General features: G+C 40.1%; 1 protein-coding gene and 1 long non-coding RNA gene across 2 annotated transcripts in view; both read right to left on the bottom strand.

Moving 5' to 3' along the window:
* VGLL3 (vestigial like family member 3) overlaps positions 1-3,095 on the bottom strand; it is a 31,990-nt gene extending 28,895 nt beyond the window's left edge. Inside the window, exon 1 of the mRNA XM_087757493.1 lies at positions 2,653-3,095. Coding sequence (XP_087613619.1) covers positions 2,653-2,775 — 123 coding nt within the window. The 5' untranslated portion in view covers positions 2,776-3,095. The remainder of the gene's footprint in view (positions 1-2,652) is intronic.
* A 2,366-nt stretch (positions 3,096-5,461) lies between these two features.
* Positions 5,462-17,380, bottom strand: part of LOC148055676 (uncharacterized) — a 51,791-nt gene continuing 39,872 nt past the window's right edge. The window contains exons 3-5 of the long non-coding RNA XR_015704716.1: positions 13,032-13,157; positions 8,135-8,263; positions 5,462-6,695 (exon numbers count right to left, since the gene is read on the bottom strand). This is a non-coding gene — a long non-coding RNA (uncharacterized LOC148055676). The remainder of the gene's footprint in view (positions 6,696-8,134; positions 8,264-13,031; positions 13,158-17,380) is intronic.

Here is a 17,380-nt window from a genome sequence, read left to right as displayed (position 1 = left end):
TGGCTGGTCTGGCATGAAGCCCATAGCAAAACATTACCCCAGCAGCACATTTAGAACAAATCTGAACCAGGAACGTGAGTCTGTAGCAGAGCATGTTTGCATCAGCTAACTGAAAAGGTTTTGATCTAGTCCAACAAGCCCTAAGGTAGGGCTAAGGCTTTTGATGACACTTAAGCCATAATTGCTATAAAAACCAATTAATCCCATCTCCTTGCTTACCTTTGCTTCCCCTTATGTCAGTGCAGACATGTGTGTCTATAAGGTTAATAGGACAGAGACACCAGTCCAAGCTAGGACTAACTCAGTAAAATAATGATCAGTTTTATCTTGGATTAACTCTTAGTTTGAAAAAAACAATTTTACAATCTGACTTCTCCACACCCAAATGATGCCTAGATTTTCTACAGCCATGCCCGCTGTCATAGCTAACATTCTTCTCCCCCCTCCCCCCAGTCTTGCATTCAGATATTGCAATCTGCAGGAGAACAGGAATGATTTTACACTCCTGCTCCACCCTCAGACCTCTATTGCAATCGTACAGTTTTGTCACCAGACATAACAAACCCATCTTTCCCAGGTAGGCTACTTCTGATAACTCCTCATGAAACAAAGTAATTGCAGTACTGCATCCAGTTGAGCTGCACTCATTTTACTTCCTCCTTCTTTCCCTCTGCTTGAAATAAGTGGTTTCTATAATAATTCAGCTAGTAACACTCCGTATGGTTTACTGGGTATGATTAGTGACTGTAGGAGCATTTGATGAACACTCTTGTTTGCAGAAATGGGGCAACGCAAATCCTTTCTTTGGCTTAAATGACAGAAAGTATTTACCAGAAGAAACACTGCTATGTTTTTAATACCACACATCATTTCCCAACTTTAAAGGTATGCTAAATGCAAGTGAAAAGTTGTTTTGCTCCTGCAAGACACAGTTTCATAAATGCCTTTAACAATTTAACAATTGCTTGGGGTTTTTTTTACTCCTTTTGCCAAGAGTGTTGATTAGAGTAATAATGTAATTTGCTCCTATACTAGATTATTATAATAATCAGGACTGTCAGCATTTCCCAGTTTCTTTTCATATTGCTCTTGTGATCTCATTATCATAGGCTTTTCATTAGCTTTTCTTTGCTCATCAAAAGAACATGTGCATATGGTGAAGGAAATGGCTAGAAAAATACCTTGAGTATTACCAGTCTCTTGGTAAAAAAAAAAAAAAAAAAAAGCAGCTATCAATAACACTTAACCAGCTCTTCTCATTTGTCTATGGCATCATTCCTTTCCCATCACAAAACCAGAATACTCTGTACGAGTGGGAAAGCAAGTAGTAAATTCTTAGTGAATTAATATGTTGTATAGTAAAAAGTGTAAATTATTTACATGTAAATGCACTAATTTCCACAATGACTACGTGAGCTATCACCACTATTTCTTTTAGAGTTGGAGATATAGAGGCTGCGGGCTTAATCAGCTCAAGATCACGGCCAGAAGTTCTGTCATTCAGGCACGGGCTTAAGTCATGCATCTTGTTTAGTCTCTTGTAGGGAGCAAGATTCATTGATGTGATTATTCCCTACTCCATGCTGCAGGACATGATTACCTTAATGAAAAAGGAGGTCTTTAAGTGAGCAAAACCAGCATCCTGAAAGCGTCTGGAAAAAGCAACTTAAAAAGGAAGTATATTGCTCACAGTGACGAGTCTTCACTTCCCAGAAAGCCAGAGGATGGGGGAAATACAGTAGAATGGCTTTTGCTTGCACCAGAGGTAAAGCAAACTACTGAATAGAGACAATATTCCCAAAGTCAGGAATAAGAGAACTGAAAATTAAGCTCCATTTCTTTACCCCATAATGGAATTTTCTCACCTGTTAAACAGTCCTTACCCCTATACACACACATGCATTAATCTTTGAAGAAACATTTGTGCTTCTGTCTTAAAAGTACATATAACTTATAATGCATTTCAGGTTTTGGGAGGAGGTGGGTCCAACACAACAGTACTTGGTGTTTTGTTTCATTAATGTTAGCTTTTCTAAACAAAACAAAACAAAAAAAAAACAACCAAACAAAAAACAAATTAAATGCTTTCTTCTAAACTCACCTTTCATATGTCAAAGTGAGAGAGAGAATTGTCACCTCGGCAAGGTACATTTGAGGCAAAAAAACAGATGGGCTAAGAGCACTGGTATAGCTACTATAGCTCAGCATGAATAAACAATTCTCCAAGTGTATCAGTACCACAGTTCCCACGAGCACCATCCATTTTGGTGCGGGTTTCAGGGTTTGTTTTTTTTTCCCAAGCTTGCAGCAATAAATTAGAGAGACAGGAAGTAGTTAACAACACTAATACTAAGCCAGGGCAGTTGAACGGCACACTACGGTTTATTTCGGAGGTACCTTTACAATTTCAGTAGAGCATACTGGAGAGTCTCTTTGGAGAAACGCAGCCTTGAAGACTTTAGTTTTGTGAAGAAGTACTAATTTCCTTCCAAATAAGAGAAGGCTGTACCACTGCAGAATGAGCCGCGCTTTTACTGTAAACAGCTTATTCTTTGCAGGCCTCTCTCAGAGGTGTTAAACGCTAACATTTTTGGTTGCTATTGTCCTCACATCCCAGCCCAAACAAGCAAGGAGCAAAGAGAAGTTGCTCACCTGTTCTTGAAATTCTTGCAGAGAAACCCCAAGAAGCAACGTGAGCAGGATACACAGGCAGCGATGGAGAAACATTTCCTCTCCTGGGCCAGGGAGCACAGCAACACCCCTCGCTGATAGCATTTTCCTTGGAAGGAGAATAGAAGCCTGTTTGTCTCCTCTGTCCTTACACCTAACCCCTGGGGTCCAAGTCTCCTGCCATAACTCCAAGTGAGAGGTGGCGAAGTCCTTTCACTCTGACTAAAGGCAACTATTTCTTCCACCAACAGCATCTGCATATTCCCAATCAGGGAACACTTTAATAAGCAGCAGCATCTGAGAAAGGTGGGCTGCAGAGTCCTAATTAAATGGCAACTGACATATCGCTTTTCAAACTAAACATCCAACTGGGATGCTCAATCTAGTGCACGTGGTTTGTAAACAACTGAACAGAGCACTCCATAGAACAACCCTACACGCTTCTACCATGAAATACTGCAGAGGCTCCCTTTGCCCTTGTAACAAATGATCTAATGATTCTCAGGAGGAGGAAATGAGGCTGATTTGTAGCTCTCTTCAAGAGGCTAACCCAGTAAAGTAAGACTTCTTAATTGCCTGCTCTTTATTATTTAATGCATAAGAAAGTTAAAAAAATCCTTAGGGCCAGGTTCCAAAGAGGTATTTAGGTATCTAAGCAGGCAGCTAGGCAGAATTTAGCTGCAATTACAAACAGTGATGCTAAAAACCTCTGCTCAGCTGCTGCCCAACTCTGAAGGCTCTTAAACCAAAGTAGGTACCTATTTCAATTTTAAAGTTCTCCAGGTGCCTAGCATTCAGCTTCTGCACGTGCCAAGAAACACTTCATTCCTGACAGTGCTGAGGAGGCTCGTGTCAGCCCTGTGCTGAGCCAGTTGAGAGCCAGGAGAAACCTGAGAGGTTTCAGCTGCGATGAACATTTCTCTGGTGGACAGAAGCATCTGAAAGCCTACCTGTATCTCTTGAATGGGTTATAAATAAAGTCAGCCTGATTATAAATTATAATGTGGCAAGCAAACAGGCCTGCTCAAAGACATGTCACAGTTACATGACAGGAAGCAATACGGCAGAGAGGCAGTCCTAATGCTCTCAGAAACACTCAGGGCTGCAAATTATGAAGGACAAATGAGCCAGGTACCTGACCTGTAGCAAGGCAAGAAACATGCTTTTTAAGACCCTGCATCTTCTCCCTTCCAACAAAAGTGTGTAAATAAATTCTTTAAAAGAGTTGGACTGAGATCAGACTAATGTTTGAAACTCATCAGCTGTGGCGTCTGAAAGCAGGGAGGCAGCCCCTGTAGCCTTGCCCTACTTAAGAGTCCTGCTAGGAACAAGGATGGGAGAGACAGGGATGAGGGTGGGAGCACTTTGTCCATTCTACTTCCACATTCCATCCGTGGTTTTATATGTAGCTCTTTCCCAAAGAGTGGCATTTGCACCATGCAATTTATATATCACCATTTTGAAAGTGTTGTTCTCTTTTGCTGCATATATTCTTGCCCACATTGATATCTGCTTGAGAGGGATGGGGCTCTCTCAAGAGAGCGTTTGGGACTGAGCTATGTTCCATGTATAACATCTAATAAGATTTATTGCCATATTTCATTGGTTTGCTGTGAATTCAGGTAGTGCACTAATGGAACAATGAGATAGACCCTTGACTTGGTAAATATAGATTCAGCAGAAAAAAGGCTTATGTAAGAGCCTATAACAGAAATTAGGCAGCTGCTCTATTCTTGATTCCCTCCATTGTGCCTCAGGATGGACAGACATCAGACTATCAGATCTCTTACATGCATTATTGCCTTTTGTAAAGATTGGGCATAACAGAGAAAAAGGGTAAAGATGAAATGGTAGTGTTAACCTTTCTGTTTGTCTTCTGACACTTTAAATCACTTCATGTGACATTGCACTCCTGGGAGATTTGATTAGTTTTAAAATTAATGCTGTGTAAGAAAAAAATGTCCCTTAGGCATATTGCAATATTTATAAAGGTAATTGCTCTTTTCTCAGAATATTTAACCTTGGCAGAGATATTCCCCTTGTCCTGAATAGCATTTATATAGCAAAACAATATCAAAATAGGTCTTAAGGGCCAGGAGTAGTTCTGATCTATGTTTCACTTGCTGTCATGGTCAGTGCCTGGAGATCACTCCAGGACATTGGAAAGACTGCCTAATGCTCCATGCTGAAAACTAGTTGGAAACAAAGCCTGTTTGGCATGGGGTTTCTGCCTCTCCGGAGTGAAGGTAGAGCTCCCAGAGCTCTAAAGCAAAGGTGACACAGATCTCTACAGAAGACAGAACTTTCTGCAGATAAAAAGGGAACAGCCTCCCCTGGAGTTCTTGAAAATGTCAGTATTGCTTCCATCAGATATAAGGAATTGCTTTCTCGAAAACATACACAGTGACATCTATAGCTATTGTAATAATTGAACCAACTCTTTCCCTTCACACTTACACCTCTCTGAAGAGAATGTAAACATTAGCATGCACAGTTGGAAGGTGCTCCGATATTATAGTAGTTTTTTCTGTTGCTATATGCAAGGAATAGAATTGGTGTTCTATGAATACTAGTATTAACAGCAATAACTAACATTTTTGATGTGCAAAAGAAAATAAAGTTGATACATTCATTCATGGCTTTCCCTCTCAAAAAAAGAAAGCCGAGTGAGTGCACATAGTGAATTTTAAGTTAGTCAAATCAGAAAGTTAAGCCATTGCATACAGATAAGCACCAACACACACCAACACGTCACTTATCAATTGTGTCGCTATTTATTATGCTTTTGAATTGTTCAAATGACAGCTTGAGTAGGGTTTCATTGACTTTCTCTGTTTAGAGCATACTTAAAAAGCTGGTAGAATTAAAACTTGTTGAGAACGTGCAAGTGTTTTTCATACAGAATTGCTGAGTTGGTAACCCTGAAGTTTCTTGCTAGAGGTATTCCATTTGAGCAGAACTTCTTTGCTGTATCAAGTGTACAGAACACATCACAAGAAGAAAATGTCTTGTCAAATTGCAAACATCAATTTTTAAGATAAGTTAATGGTTGGAATTGCTGCCTTACTCATTCTGCAAAGCATTAGGGGCAACACAGCTCACTGGGTAATTAATTAGCCTGATACAGGTACTTGAAGGAGAAAAAGAGCATGCACAGCAGGACATTCAGTGCTCAGAGGCCATCAAAGCAAGACTTGCAACCACTTTCCAGTTGCATGTCCCTTCTGTTAAACAACTGAAGTAGATGATCACTGTGTTGGCTGGGATTCAGAGACATGAATCTATCAATTACTCGCTTCACTCAGGCAGCATGGGTAAAGAGAGGCTCCAGGGAGAGCAGACAACTGCAGCATACGGGCAGCAACAGTGCTACCCTTCCATGGTGACATGAGGATGCAAAATGCAGCAGGATTCCCATTTCTGGCACTCCAACACTTTGGTTTGGTGCTGCAAAAGACTTTACTTTTGGATAATTTTGATTAGATGGTCCCAAAATCACATGACATTTTCAAAAGGATTTTGTGATTTGTTTCTTTTTCTCTGACCTATGATTACTTCCATGGGTTACAGTAGTCAAGATGACGAGGGACTTGGGATACTCTCAATTATTCTTCCTAAATAAAACTGATATGAAAACCTGTTTGTTAATCACGCTGATTCAAGATTTTACCTTTCTGTTTCACAGGGTTCTTATTTTTAAACACAGTTCAGGTACTCTGTGCTATTACATATGCCAGTTGTACATCTCCTAGGCAGCAAGATCTAGTACACACAAGCAAGAGGATTCATTTAAGTCTCTCAGGAGTCTTCCTGGTGTAATGTCTCCTGAGGCAAACTGAGAGGGATTGCAGAACTGCACCTTTAATTCGTTTATATGGTTTAGATCTCTCAGAGAGTACCAATCGTTCTTCTCCAAAATTTTCACTTGTTCTCTGGTGGTAAATTTATCAGCAGGGAACCAGCCAAAGTCCAGATTTTGAACTTGAAGAAAACACCAGCAGCCTCATCAGGATGTAGGTAAGACTCTGAAAAAAAAGCGAGAACATATCTCCATCAAGAACAATGGGCTTACTGAGGAAAGCAGTCAATCAGAGAAACTCTCTCGCAGGCTTCAAGAATTTGCAAATGAACCTATCTCCTTAAAAAAAAAAAAAATCGCGTTTATACATATAGACAATGCTAACGTACCTTTTAAGCCGTTGGTTTTTGCTGCTGTAATATCGAGTTGTGTCCACTAGATGGACGTCATTTTCAAGAAGTTGAAAGGTTTGGGTCTGAGCCGGGCTCCGGGACTCAATTGAACAACTGCATACCGGGCGCTTTCTTTTCTGTTTAACACTTAACAGAGACTTGAGTAGCGATAGCTGAATGTAATCATCTCCACTGATGATCTGATATGTCCATTCCCACATTGCCATTGCCTTAGCAAGCACAAGCATTGACTGTGACTGTTTCTGGAAGGTTGCTCACGAGGTAAGAACTCTTGGTTATTTTCTCCTTTTTAATAACCCGATTATAATAAGGTGCTATTTTTGGTCTATTACAATCAAAACTCACGAGTTGGTGTGCCCCTAAAACCATAATTTAAAATCAACTTTAAAAAAATTGACTTTAAGAATGAAGCCATCTGGATTTCTTGTTAGACTTTCCGCTTCTGAGCTTTTGGGTTCATTCTGGTTTTACCCTGCCTTGGGTTTTATTTGGTTTGGATTGTTTGGAAAACACCTCTGTGATGTTTTCTCAGTAATTGTAAGAACAAAGTTTGTTTTGCTTTTTAAATGAAAGGTAAGGAATGTAAAAAATAATAACCATGTGACTCAAAGAATAGATACGTAAACCCAGCAAATATTGTGTGGTTTGCAACAAGAATAACAAGTTTTGGCAAAACTGGAAGAAACAAATTTCCTTTTCTTACTGTTTTAGGCTCATGTTTGGCATTATACATTCAGGCACTTTGGTAAACACATGTAAACACATGGCTCTGCTTGAAACCATACATATTTTTAAACTAAGACTTGATCTATAAAAGCCCCTTTTGAATAACCTGCAAAATAAGCTTAGCTTCTGGATCTGAATGCTGCCTGGCTTCAAAAACAGAACTAAACTCATCAATGGATTTCTCCACGAAATCCGGGAACATAGTGAACCTCTGAAAGAGACATTTTGCAACAGCAGCATGGAAATGCAGGGCAGGCTCGAAGTAAGAATGAATTAGTATAGTAAACTGTAGACAACTGCAGGATCAGAGACCTGATAAATTCAGTTTATGAGATCACCCAGCAGTTTGTTACATGACTACTACTTCCACTTTAAGGATTAGGTTCTGGTTTAAATCAACAAAGTCCTTGGTTTAGCCAGAGTACACAAGATTCTGTCAATCAAAGATTTGGCTTGCAGTATGAGCTGCCACTGGGTATGAATTAGATGAATACCCTGTTAATTAAGACTACAGAGCACTACTTACTTGAGAAGTTATTGTTTCTAGCAAGGCAGTCTGGTGGCAGCCAGCCGGTCAGCCTGCGGGTATTTCTGCCTCTGGTTCAGCCCACAAGCCAGAGAAGGAAGGCAAGGCCCGCAGTGAGACCTGTTGGTTCTAAGGGACGAGAGAGGGAAGTAAGAACACAGCGGAGCGAGCGAGCTGAGGGTGTTGCATGGGAGGGAACAGGAAAGATCCTAGTGGGAAAGGTAAAAGACATAGGGCACAGACCTGTATAAACAGACTTCATTATCCTAAGGGTCATGGAACAATTCATTAGTGGGCTAATCTGCATTCAGCATAGTTTTCCAAAAAAGCGACCAAGTGAAAGAAGCTTTGATAAAAAGCCATTTGTGTAGCTTGCAGAGGAAATATAGATATAGTGCATGTAAATTATATTTCTAGACCACTGCCATACAAACAGGTGCTTAGATCAATAAGCTTCTAAAAGACAAACATACATTAAAAAATGAATTAACCTCCAGGCTGCAAAATTTTAATAAAAATAGATCTTAAATAGATGAAGGGCAATGCTTCCAAAACCCGTGAAATTAAATTGCTTTTATATATCCTTATTCTTCCTATAGCCTTACCTCTGAATAATATTTTCATTTTGATTGCATCATCAGTTTTGTATTGTTCCGCAAAGTAAATCTTTCATAACTCAGGCTAGCCATGAATAATTTTGTTTCTCAAATGAAAAATCAAAACCTGGACTATTTTAACTGGGTAATATGACCACTGTTCCTCAAGGGAAATAAAAATACTACTCCTGACTGTAGTCCAGAGTCATACTGAATGATGCCTTTCCGTGCTTGGGGAGAGGAAGTTGCTCATCATGGGAGAAGAGATTCAGATGGTGACCCTAACCCATGGAGTTCAGTAGAGCTGTGGAGTAATCGATACCAACTGCTCAGGCACCACACCAGCAGTCTCCTAGTCAAACCTGCATTTTTCTGGGAGCAGAGGAACTACAAGCATCACAGAGAGGGAAGCTAGTAAAGTATCCCTCTCTGAACAACTACAGGAAACACCTGAAAATTTTCTGATTTCCGTCTTGATGGGACAGCCTGAATTGCAGTAGGAGCCAGACTTCAAGAATGAGGCTGTGCCTTCTTGGACGTAGGTAGGTAAAGCCATTTCAAGTGAAATAGGTTTAACTTCCTGATAAAACCCATCAAATGTGATCATAAAACAGTACCTTAAAGTATCAAAACTGAGAGTAAGTTTTATTCTACATTGCAAGAAAATGACTTTTTTTTTTTTTTTTTTTTTTTTTTTTTAATGGGGATACCTTTATTACCACACTGGGCTTAAATCAGTTCTTAGTAACATTCATGTAAGTTTAAAGAAAGCCTACGGAGGATGAGAGCAGGTGCTGAAGAAAATATCTTATCTGATTAAAAGTGAGTAATATGGATGTGCCAAATTGCTGGGGAGTAGTTGCCACAGGATAGTCAGTGATAGGATATCAATCAGGGGTACAGCAGAGAAATCCACAGTGATGACTTACTGATGCCAGGGGAAAATACCAAGTCTCTGCTAGACATCTATAATACGGATCTGCTTTTCTTTTAAGCATATTAATCTATCATTTTAATATTCATTCTGTAACTTGAAGCAAGGTTTCCTTTGAATGATGATTTCATTAGGATTTGTTTCACCAGATAGCGATGCCTCCAGAGTTATGTACTACATTAATTGTCACATCTTTTACCTAACTTCTATTTTTATTTCACACGAATTACGGGAAAAAAATCTACATGCTGATAAGTAGAGGATGCTATTTTCATGTATTCCTCATAATTTAGATGAAAGTTGAACCTTCAAAACAAAACACAGTTCACAAAATAGGAGTCCTTACCATGCTAACTGAATGACACTGTAGCTTATTAGGAAATTATTACAAAAGACAAGAGTTACATTATTTGGAGTCAAAAGGAGACTATACTTTGAATTCAAAGAGCACTGAATAAACCCCAGATTGGAGGGATAGTTAGTGGTAATAATATTTCATTTTCTCTTGGATCATCAGCGGCTTTGGAAAAAGAGCCACAGCTTATAGCGCTTTCTTCCCGTTGGAGTGTCAGCTTGAATCTGCCCAGGGGATGAGCCCAGACACTGAAATAAAACTGTTGCTGGTATATGTGACATCGTCTTATGAAGTTTCCAAGTCTGAAAACAATCAAGCAAAACACACTAGCTACCACACTTAAGATATGCAACTGGAATCCAAAGGTGTTAGTGACAGCTTGTGTGAACATATCAAGTTGTTTTTTGTATGAGTTACTGGGCACCACCAGCAGCGTCACTGCAATAAGATGATGTTCACTGGGAGTTGCAAAACTTGCTTTTCTGTCCCCATTTCTCTCCCAACACCTTCACCCAGTGTAAATATTCAGACAGTAGACCATGCTGAGTTCTGTGCTGTCACCCTACCAGCAGGTTTTAAGCTGTATGTTCAGGTAAGGCTGAAGACAACTTTGTCAGCTAGAGACAAGGCAGATGTATGCAAGGACCAATTTCTGTGATAGCTTAGACCAGACTCCCAGCCTACTTTTTAAATCTTCAAGTAAGCCCTCGCTACCTTTGGGAGCTCTTAGAAAAGTCCACACTTTCAAAATACCCTTCGGTGCAAGCTCTACGTGCTCCTTACCACAATCTAATCATTCCTGCAGTTATATTAAGCTGCTCTCTCCATAAGAGAAAAACTATGAGAGAAAGGGCATGATAAATCATGTAGCCACTAGAAAGCTAAGTAATAGCAACAAACTCAGTTTATCTGCCCTAGTGTAGGGTCCTCCCATTTGAAAGGGAGATGGAAGGGGATACACTCAGTATAAGGACTATGTGCTCAAAATAGGCGGGAACATTCACGTTGCCCCAGGATGAAGAGGCACTCACTGTCCAAAAAGAAAAGTGAATTAGACCCTACAAGCATCTCTACTCAAGCAAAGAAATTCTGCCAGTTCAGTTAGAGCAAGAATATCTTCTTAGTTTTCACGTAGGGACCCTTTGGACCTTGCCAACAGAGGCTGTTGAAAAAAAATGTGATAAATTAGCCTATTCCTTCCTACAGTACAGCCTTTCCCCCATCAAAAGAGTCCAGGGAAAAAGGCATAATATGGGATGGAGCAGAATGGGCAATTCATCGTGTTTCTCAATCCTTTTAGGCTTTCACCAGCATCATCTGGTGCCATAAGTCCCCTCCAGACAAGAGGGTCCTGGCCACCTGGCTAAAGCAGCAGCCGTCAGTATACTACAGTGCTGAGCTAAACCCATCTGTTAAAAAAAAAAACATTTCACACTCCTGCATCAAGGACACTGAAGAGAACTCTATACAGAAAAAAGATTGGTGTTATTATGAAGAAAAATGAGAGTGCTTTTAAATTAGTACCTATAGTATATTTGAAGTAGGAAACAGAGACAATGGAATAACTAAGTTTGTTGAAAATAGATAAAGAGTTTTTGGTTTGCCTAGTAGTAGCCAAGATAGCTTAGGTACCCCTCACCCAGGCTCAAATTTTGGGTTGTGCTAAATACTTATTAATATCTTCTCATCTCTGCTAGTACAAAGTGTTGATTTTCTTCTAAGCACACAACATACTGAGACAATAGACATGTAGAAGTGCATCACATGCCCTGCAACTAACTGTTCCCAACCTCTGCATCATCCCCAGGTGACGGACAGATTCAATTCAAGCCCAAATTCAGTCCCCAAATGAGTGACATATTCATTCAATTGGTAGGACTGTGTTGATGATGCAGTAGAAGATTTTGACCCCATAATACATGGAAGCCCTTCCACATATTAAAAATGTGAAGCTGTAATGGGCTACAGGGGCTCATGCTGACTTTGTGCCATGAAGTCTGCAGGGCAGGTTTCACCCTGGTATGTTGCTTCTTCTGATGCATGGGCATGGAGTAGGACCCAGTAATCCCTGAAGAATCACATACAATAGCCTCACACCAACACACACTAACAAAGTGGTTCAGGACCCTGCGTGCAGAAAGCTTCTGAAGGAATTACTGCAAGCACCTTACCCACTTTTACTGCAAGCACCTTACCCACTTAAACACTGCAGAAACAGGCCCCAGCTAGTTGTTTTTCTCATGTTCTGTCACATCAAGGTTTGTTGCTAGCTAGGGACAGCTGTTTGATTCTCCTGCTCTTACTTACCTAAGTCCAGGGCATTTAAGAGAAAGCAGTGTGTTGTACAGCTGATCAAATACGGGAGGTGAAAAAGTAATCTAGGAAATCGTCATTTAATGAAGTGTTTCCTCAGACTTGCGGAAAGAGAACTTGTATTCCTGTTGTGTTTTTCACATTCTCTGGCAAAATGAGGTAAGACGATATGACTACTGATTGCTGATTTATAATCAATTCAAATTAGCATCCGATGTGTCGTCTCATTTTTTAGAATATTACGCTGTTCATTGAGTACAATATGAAAAACAAACAGTCCATGGAACAATCAGACACCTCATTAATAAAAATATTGTGTCAAGCCTTACTGACCAAGCCTTGATAGGAAATAAAGCCTATTAAAATCCTCTTATAGTGCTCCAGTGGAGACCAGTCAGCAATCACAGACAGTTCTCAGCAGAAGTTTTTTACTGGTGGATAAGTTTTTTAGAGGTTGGCATTAGTATTTATTTTAGTGAGGCAGTGGTAAGGTAAGGAAAATACTGAGGTGTGAGAAGGAGAGATGTGACACCCTGACTAACTTTTGTCTTTTACTATAGTCACATGAAAACACTGGGGTAAAGTCATTAGCACACATGGGTGCAGATCAGCATACTGATGATAAATGACAGAAAGAGTCAAAGAGGGGGAGGGAAAAAAAAAAACTTTAGAAATGTTGAAAACGTAAAACTGGGTTACCTGGTGAGATTCTCTAAACAGCTTCAGTACAAGAGTTGATGTTGAGCTCACAGTCTTGAGTCCCTTCAGAGGAGGGGAGAAGCAGGTGCGTATAGGATGCAGCTTACCACATCCCATGGTAGGTGGCTGAAATAGATCAGATACAACTGAACACTGCTTGGATACGAAACTACAGGAATGAATAGAAAATACCAAACTTCTGTTAGTCTCAAAATAAACCCTCCTTTCATTCAAAGTCCTCAACCTTAGCTCAGGTGGAAAAAAGCCTCAAACTTTGCACTCAATATAGCATTTCTCTAAGAACAAAAAAAGGAACTAAATTGATGCAGGTCTACAAATTGCTGCATTAAGTCTGCGATACACAACCCACACACAATAACATAAGGATAATGTTAAAACATGCATTAGGGATGAAGAAGAATATTAGATCCATCTCTCCCCCTATGAAAGGATGAGCTGAGAGCTGATGGTGGGTGAGTACTGCTAGCAAAGCAAACACTTCACTATCTGTGGGTGAACATTTCATGCATGCTCTTTATTATAAAGGCCACTGAAAACTTAAAGCTGCTTTTATGAAGGAGCTGTTGTATAACTCTGACATCTGGGGTTTTCAGTCGCTGCCCTGTTTGAACTGGTTATGGAACACATTAAACCCAGAAGGCTCCACTTCAGCTGTTTACAAACCTTCCCCACACTCCTCCACCATCCCAGCTTTGTCGATGGGCACCAGTTCGGCACTGGGGCTGAAGGCTCAAGCCTGGCTTTCTTGGATAAGCACTAACATGGCCTGCAGCAAGAAGGAACCCTCATCTAAAACATATTCTCAAGGGTCTGGCAGAATCAGGACTGTTGTTTTCAGAAGTGTAATCCACTACTCTACCTTTGGATCCACCCAAACAAGCCTTTATGCCTATAAAAAGGACCTGTGAATCCACACATATGCAAAGCTATGTATTCCTATAGCTGTATAACTGATATAACTTGTATATATGCTTGGAATCATGCACGATACTTTCTTCTGTTTGTGTTTCATTATTATTAGAGTCAGGAATCAGGCAGTAGGTCCATGCATGTCATGTCAATAGCCTTACTAAAAAATTCAAATGAATAAATCAAATAAAATTATTCCCTCCTTCTGTTCAGCTCGTAAACATGCTTTCAATTTGTTATTCAAAATAATCACGGGTTTATCTATACAATTTCCCCCACGCACATAAGGTGCTCACAAAAACTCAATGCAAATACTAGAGCTTCAGAATTCCTATGGAGCGAACAGGCTGTCACAGTGTTTTGGACGCCCAGACTGTAGGGATTCAAAAAGCAACTAAATAGTTTTGTGAAAGAAAAATCCAGCAAGCTGCTATTAAACCCAAATACCACCACTTTTGGATCAGGATGTCTTTGACTTGCAAATCACTGGAAGCTTGGGAAAACTGCTGGGAAGGTAATATTATACGTATTCCCTCTGCTTATGATCTACCTTAAGCATGAAGGCCAGTGTCGGAAAAAGGAGACTGGTTGAAACCCATAACTGGCCATACCTTTATCTGACCCACCACTGCCTTTCTTATGTTTCAGTCTCTTATACGTAGATAAAGGTATCACTCTGCTTTGCTGATTCCATGGCTTGTGCAGCTATCTGCTACAGTAAAAAGTCAAAGTATTGACAGACAATATTTATGGTAGAAATTACATTTCATAAAACACTGGAAAAGCTTGCTTATTTTTGTGTAACCATGGTATTTTAAGCTGATTTTTTCCCTTCCAGACTTGGCATGGGAGTTTGTGGAAGCAGAGAGTACCAAAAGCTTCAAAAAGCAACTGCACACATTGGTGGACAACAGGTCCATAAATAGATACTAAGAGGAACAGACAGGATTGTTCCCTTGATATCCCTAATGCAAAAATTTTTACTCTGGGGCAGCAGGAAGGGAATGAACAGCAGGATGTGGACAGGCTCGTGTTCTCCCCAAAACAGCCACTCTGATTGCCCCAGCCACAGGCATAATGTGTGGCTAGTCTGAACCAGCAGGCAATTTCTTGAATTCTTATCACCACAACAATTATAAGAAGGGGACCTGGCTACCTAACCTATTACTGCTTTCTCTAGTATGCCTTGAACGCTGAGTAAGGTGAACATGATCAAAGAGATGAACTTGGAAGCAAGCAAGCAATCTCAGCCCCACGCACTATGCTGTGGGTACTGCTGTGCTGGTTCAGTCAAGGGTCTGTTACTGCTCATAACGGCAGAGGAGAGGCAAGCTTCCCCAACACTTGAAAACCCTTACGGCTGCATCATTTGTTCATTCCGTCGAGGACAGGGCCATGAGCACTGGAGCTGCAAGGAGAAGAGTAGATTGGTAGGCCAACATAGCCAGCAGGAAACTCATTAAACTGGCAGTGCTTCCAATTAAGGATAATCATGGAAGTCATTATCAGGACATCCACTGCAGAAATAGCAGTTGAAATACAGCAGAGCACAAATAAAGTACCACAGTTCCATGACATGGGCCGGCAAAGATCTGTGACTGTAGAAAAAGGAAAAAAATCTAAAGCTGAGTGTGCAGAGTAGTTCTGTGGAAATACTTTCAGATCCATCTGTTTGACTTTAACTTGCTACGAATGATCTGTATATTGTAATTTTGGTTGTCTATAAGACTCCACAAAGCATAAAATGGGCACCCATATTGGATAATACAAGCAGTCTTAGCCACCACAAAGGAGGAACAGTATATAAAAACTTATTACATCAGACTTTGCTAATCTTTACACAATAAAAAACTTTGTTGAGGGAAACGAACTTTTATATTTCTAAAAAATTAGTATCTGTGAACAGCTGCCAACGTATAATCATCTCATTAACTAAGACTTACACTAGTGGTAATACAGACAGGAAATGATGCAAATAATTGCATAGAAATGTATGAGCATATGGATAATGCTTTGCACAGTAATGATAGACACTTGGACCTGAGACTTCATCTACCCTGAACAAAAAGGGTTGACTGCAGCTTGAGTAACTCTGCTCAAACCGACTTTAATTTAAATAGGTCAGGTGCCAACAGTTGTGTAGCTACAGCAACATGGATCTCAGCATAGACTGATGGGTTGGATAGGTGCCAAACCTCTCTGGCAGCTGCACTATATTCTGTGCAGTTACAGCTGTTTTCTTAGAGGGACCCAAGCAGCTAGTTTAAAGCTAATTTGGGAAAAACTACTTGAGCAGCAGTAACATCATGAAAGCAGCAGAGTCTCACTATGAGTGATGCTTAGTACTGCTCTAGTCATTACTCTCCTGGTGCTGGGTAAGAGGACACTTGGAACCAAATAAAACTGCCAGACAAAAGACTTGGGGCCTACAAGCACCAAAACTGCAATACATTTATGGACTAGCCCAGGAAGATGAATTAAAATTTACCTGCAGAATTAAGAATGTTTATAGCTTCCAATAAAGTCCAAAAGTTTCTGCTTAGCCCACCAGCTTGTCTGTGCAACTCCACTGGACCTGACTCCAATTTCACTTCTGTCCATTTGAAGCAATGGAGTTATGCCAGCACAAAGTCAGAACAAAGTCAGAATCAGGTGCTTCTTACTGCAGTATCTACATGCTGATAGGATGTTACGAAACCACAATACCATTCCCAAATGGTATACAGCACATTTCTCGGTATATGAAATACATTCTACAATAGGCTGATCATTGATAAAAGCCTCTAAGATGTTGCTGGCTTTACATGTAGAAAAGCTACTAAGAAGAATAACAACCCTGACAGCGAGATTCTTGGGTGATGTGAAGTATGTACAGGCTGCTGTGCTTTTATTACCTAAGCACTAATGGCAATTTCAGAAAAGGAATTCAGGCAAAGTGGCACATAATAGGAGGTCAGTTATAAGAGTAATAAGTCATGTTAAAAGTCAGGCAAATGACAAACACTGACAGGAATATAACCAGTCAACTGACTGTGGTTTTAAAGAAATTAGCTAATACATTTACTACATGAAAACAAAGAAGGTATGAAAGGATTTGGGGGAACAAATAGCATTTAAAACCTCAAGATCAAAGTCTATCACATGTTATGACCCTCACTTTTGACTCTCAGTTTTACAGAATCCAAGAAATGGGAAGAAGCTTCTGAAAAAGTCAACCAGAACATCAATTGCAAATTCAAGATTAACTCAGGAATCTTGCCTCACTGTGGTGTGCGTGCACCTTATTTACCTGATGACAGTGGCATGGGTTGCCTGTTTGTGAGGAAGAGTGCAAGAGTCTACCTTGTGCCATATAGCAAGCTGTATTTTGATACAGCTAATCATAACCTAATCAATGACAACCTAATCATAAGAAAACA

This window comes from Nipponia nippon, unplaced genomic scaffold, assembly GCF_047370975.1.
Source record: "Nipponia nippon isolate SJK-2023a ecotype South Korea unplaced genomic scaffold, ASM4737097v1 scaffold_2, whole genome shotgun sequence".
Classification (NCBI taxonomy): domain Eukaryota; kingdom Metazoa; phylum Chordata; class Aves; order Pelecaniformes; family Threskiornithidae; genus Nipponia; species Nipponia nippon.
This window is presented reverse-complemented; position numbering and strand designations above follow the sequence as displayed.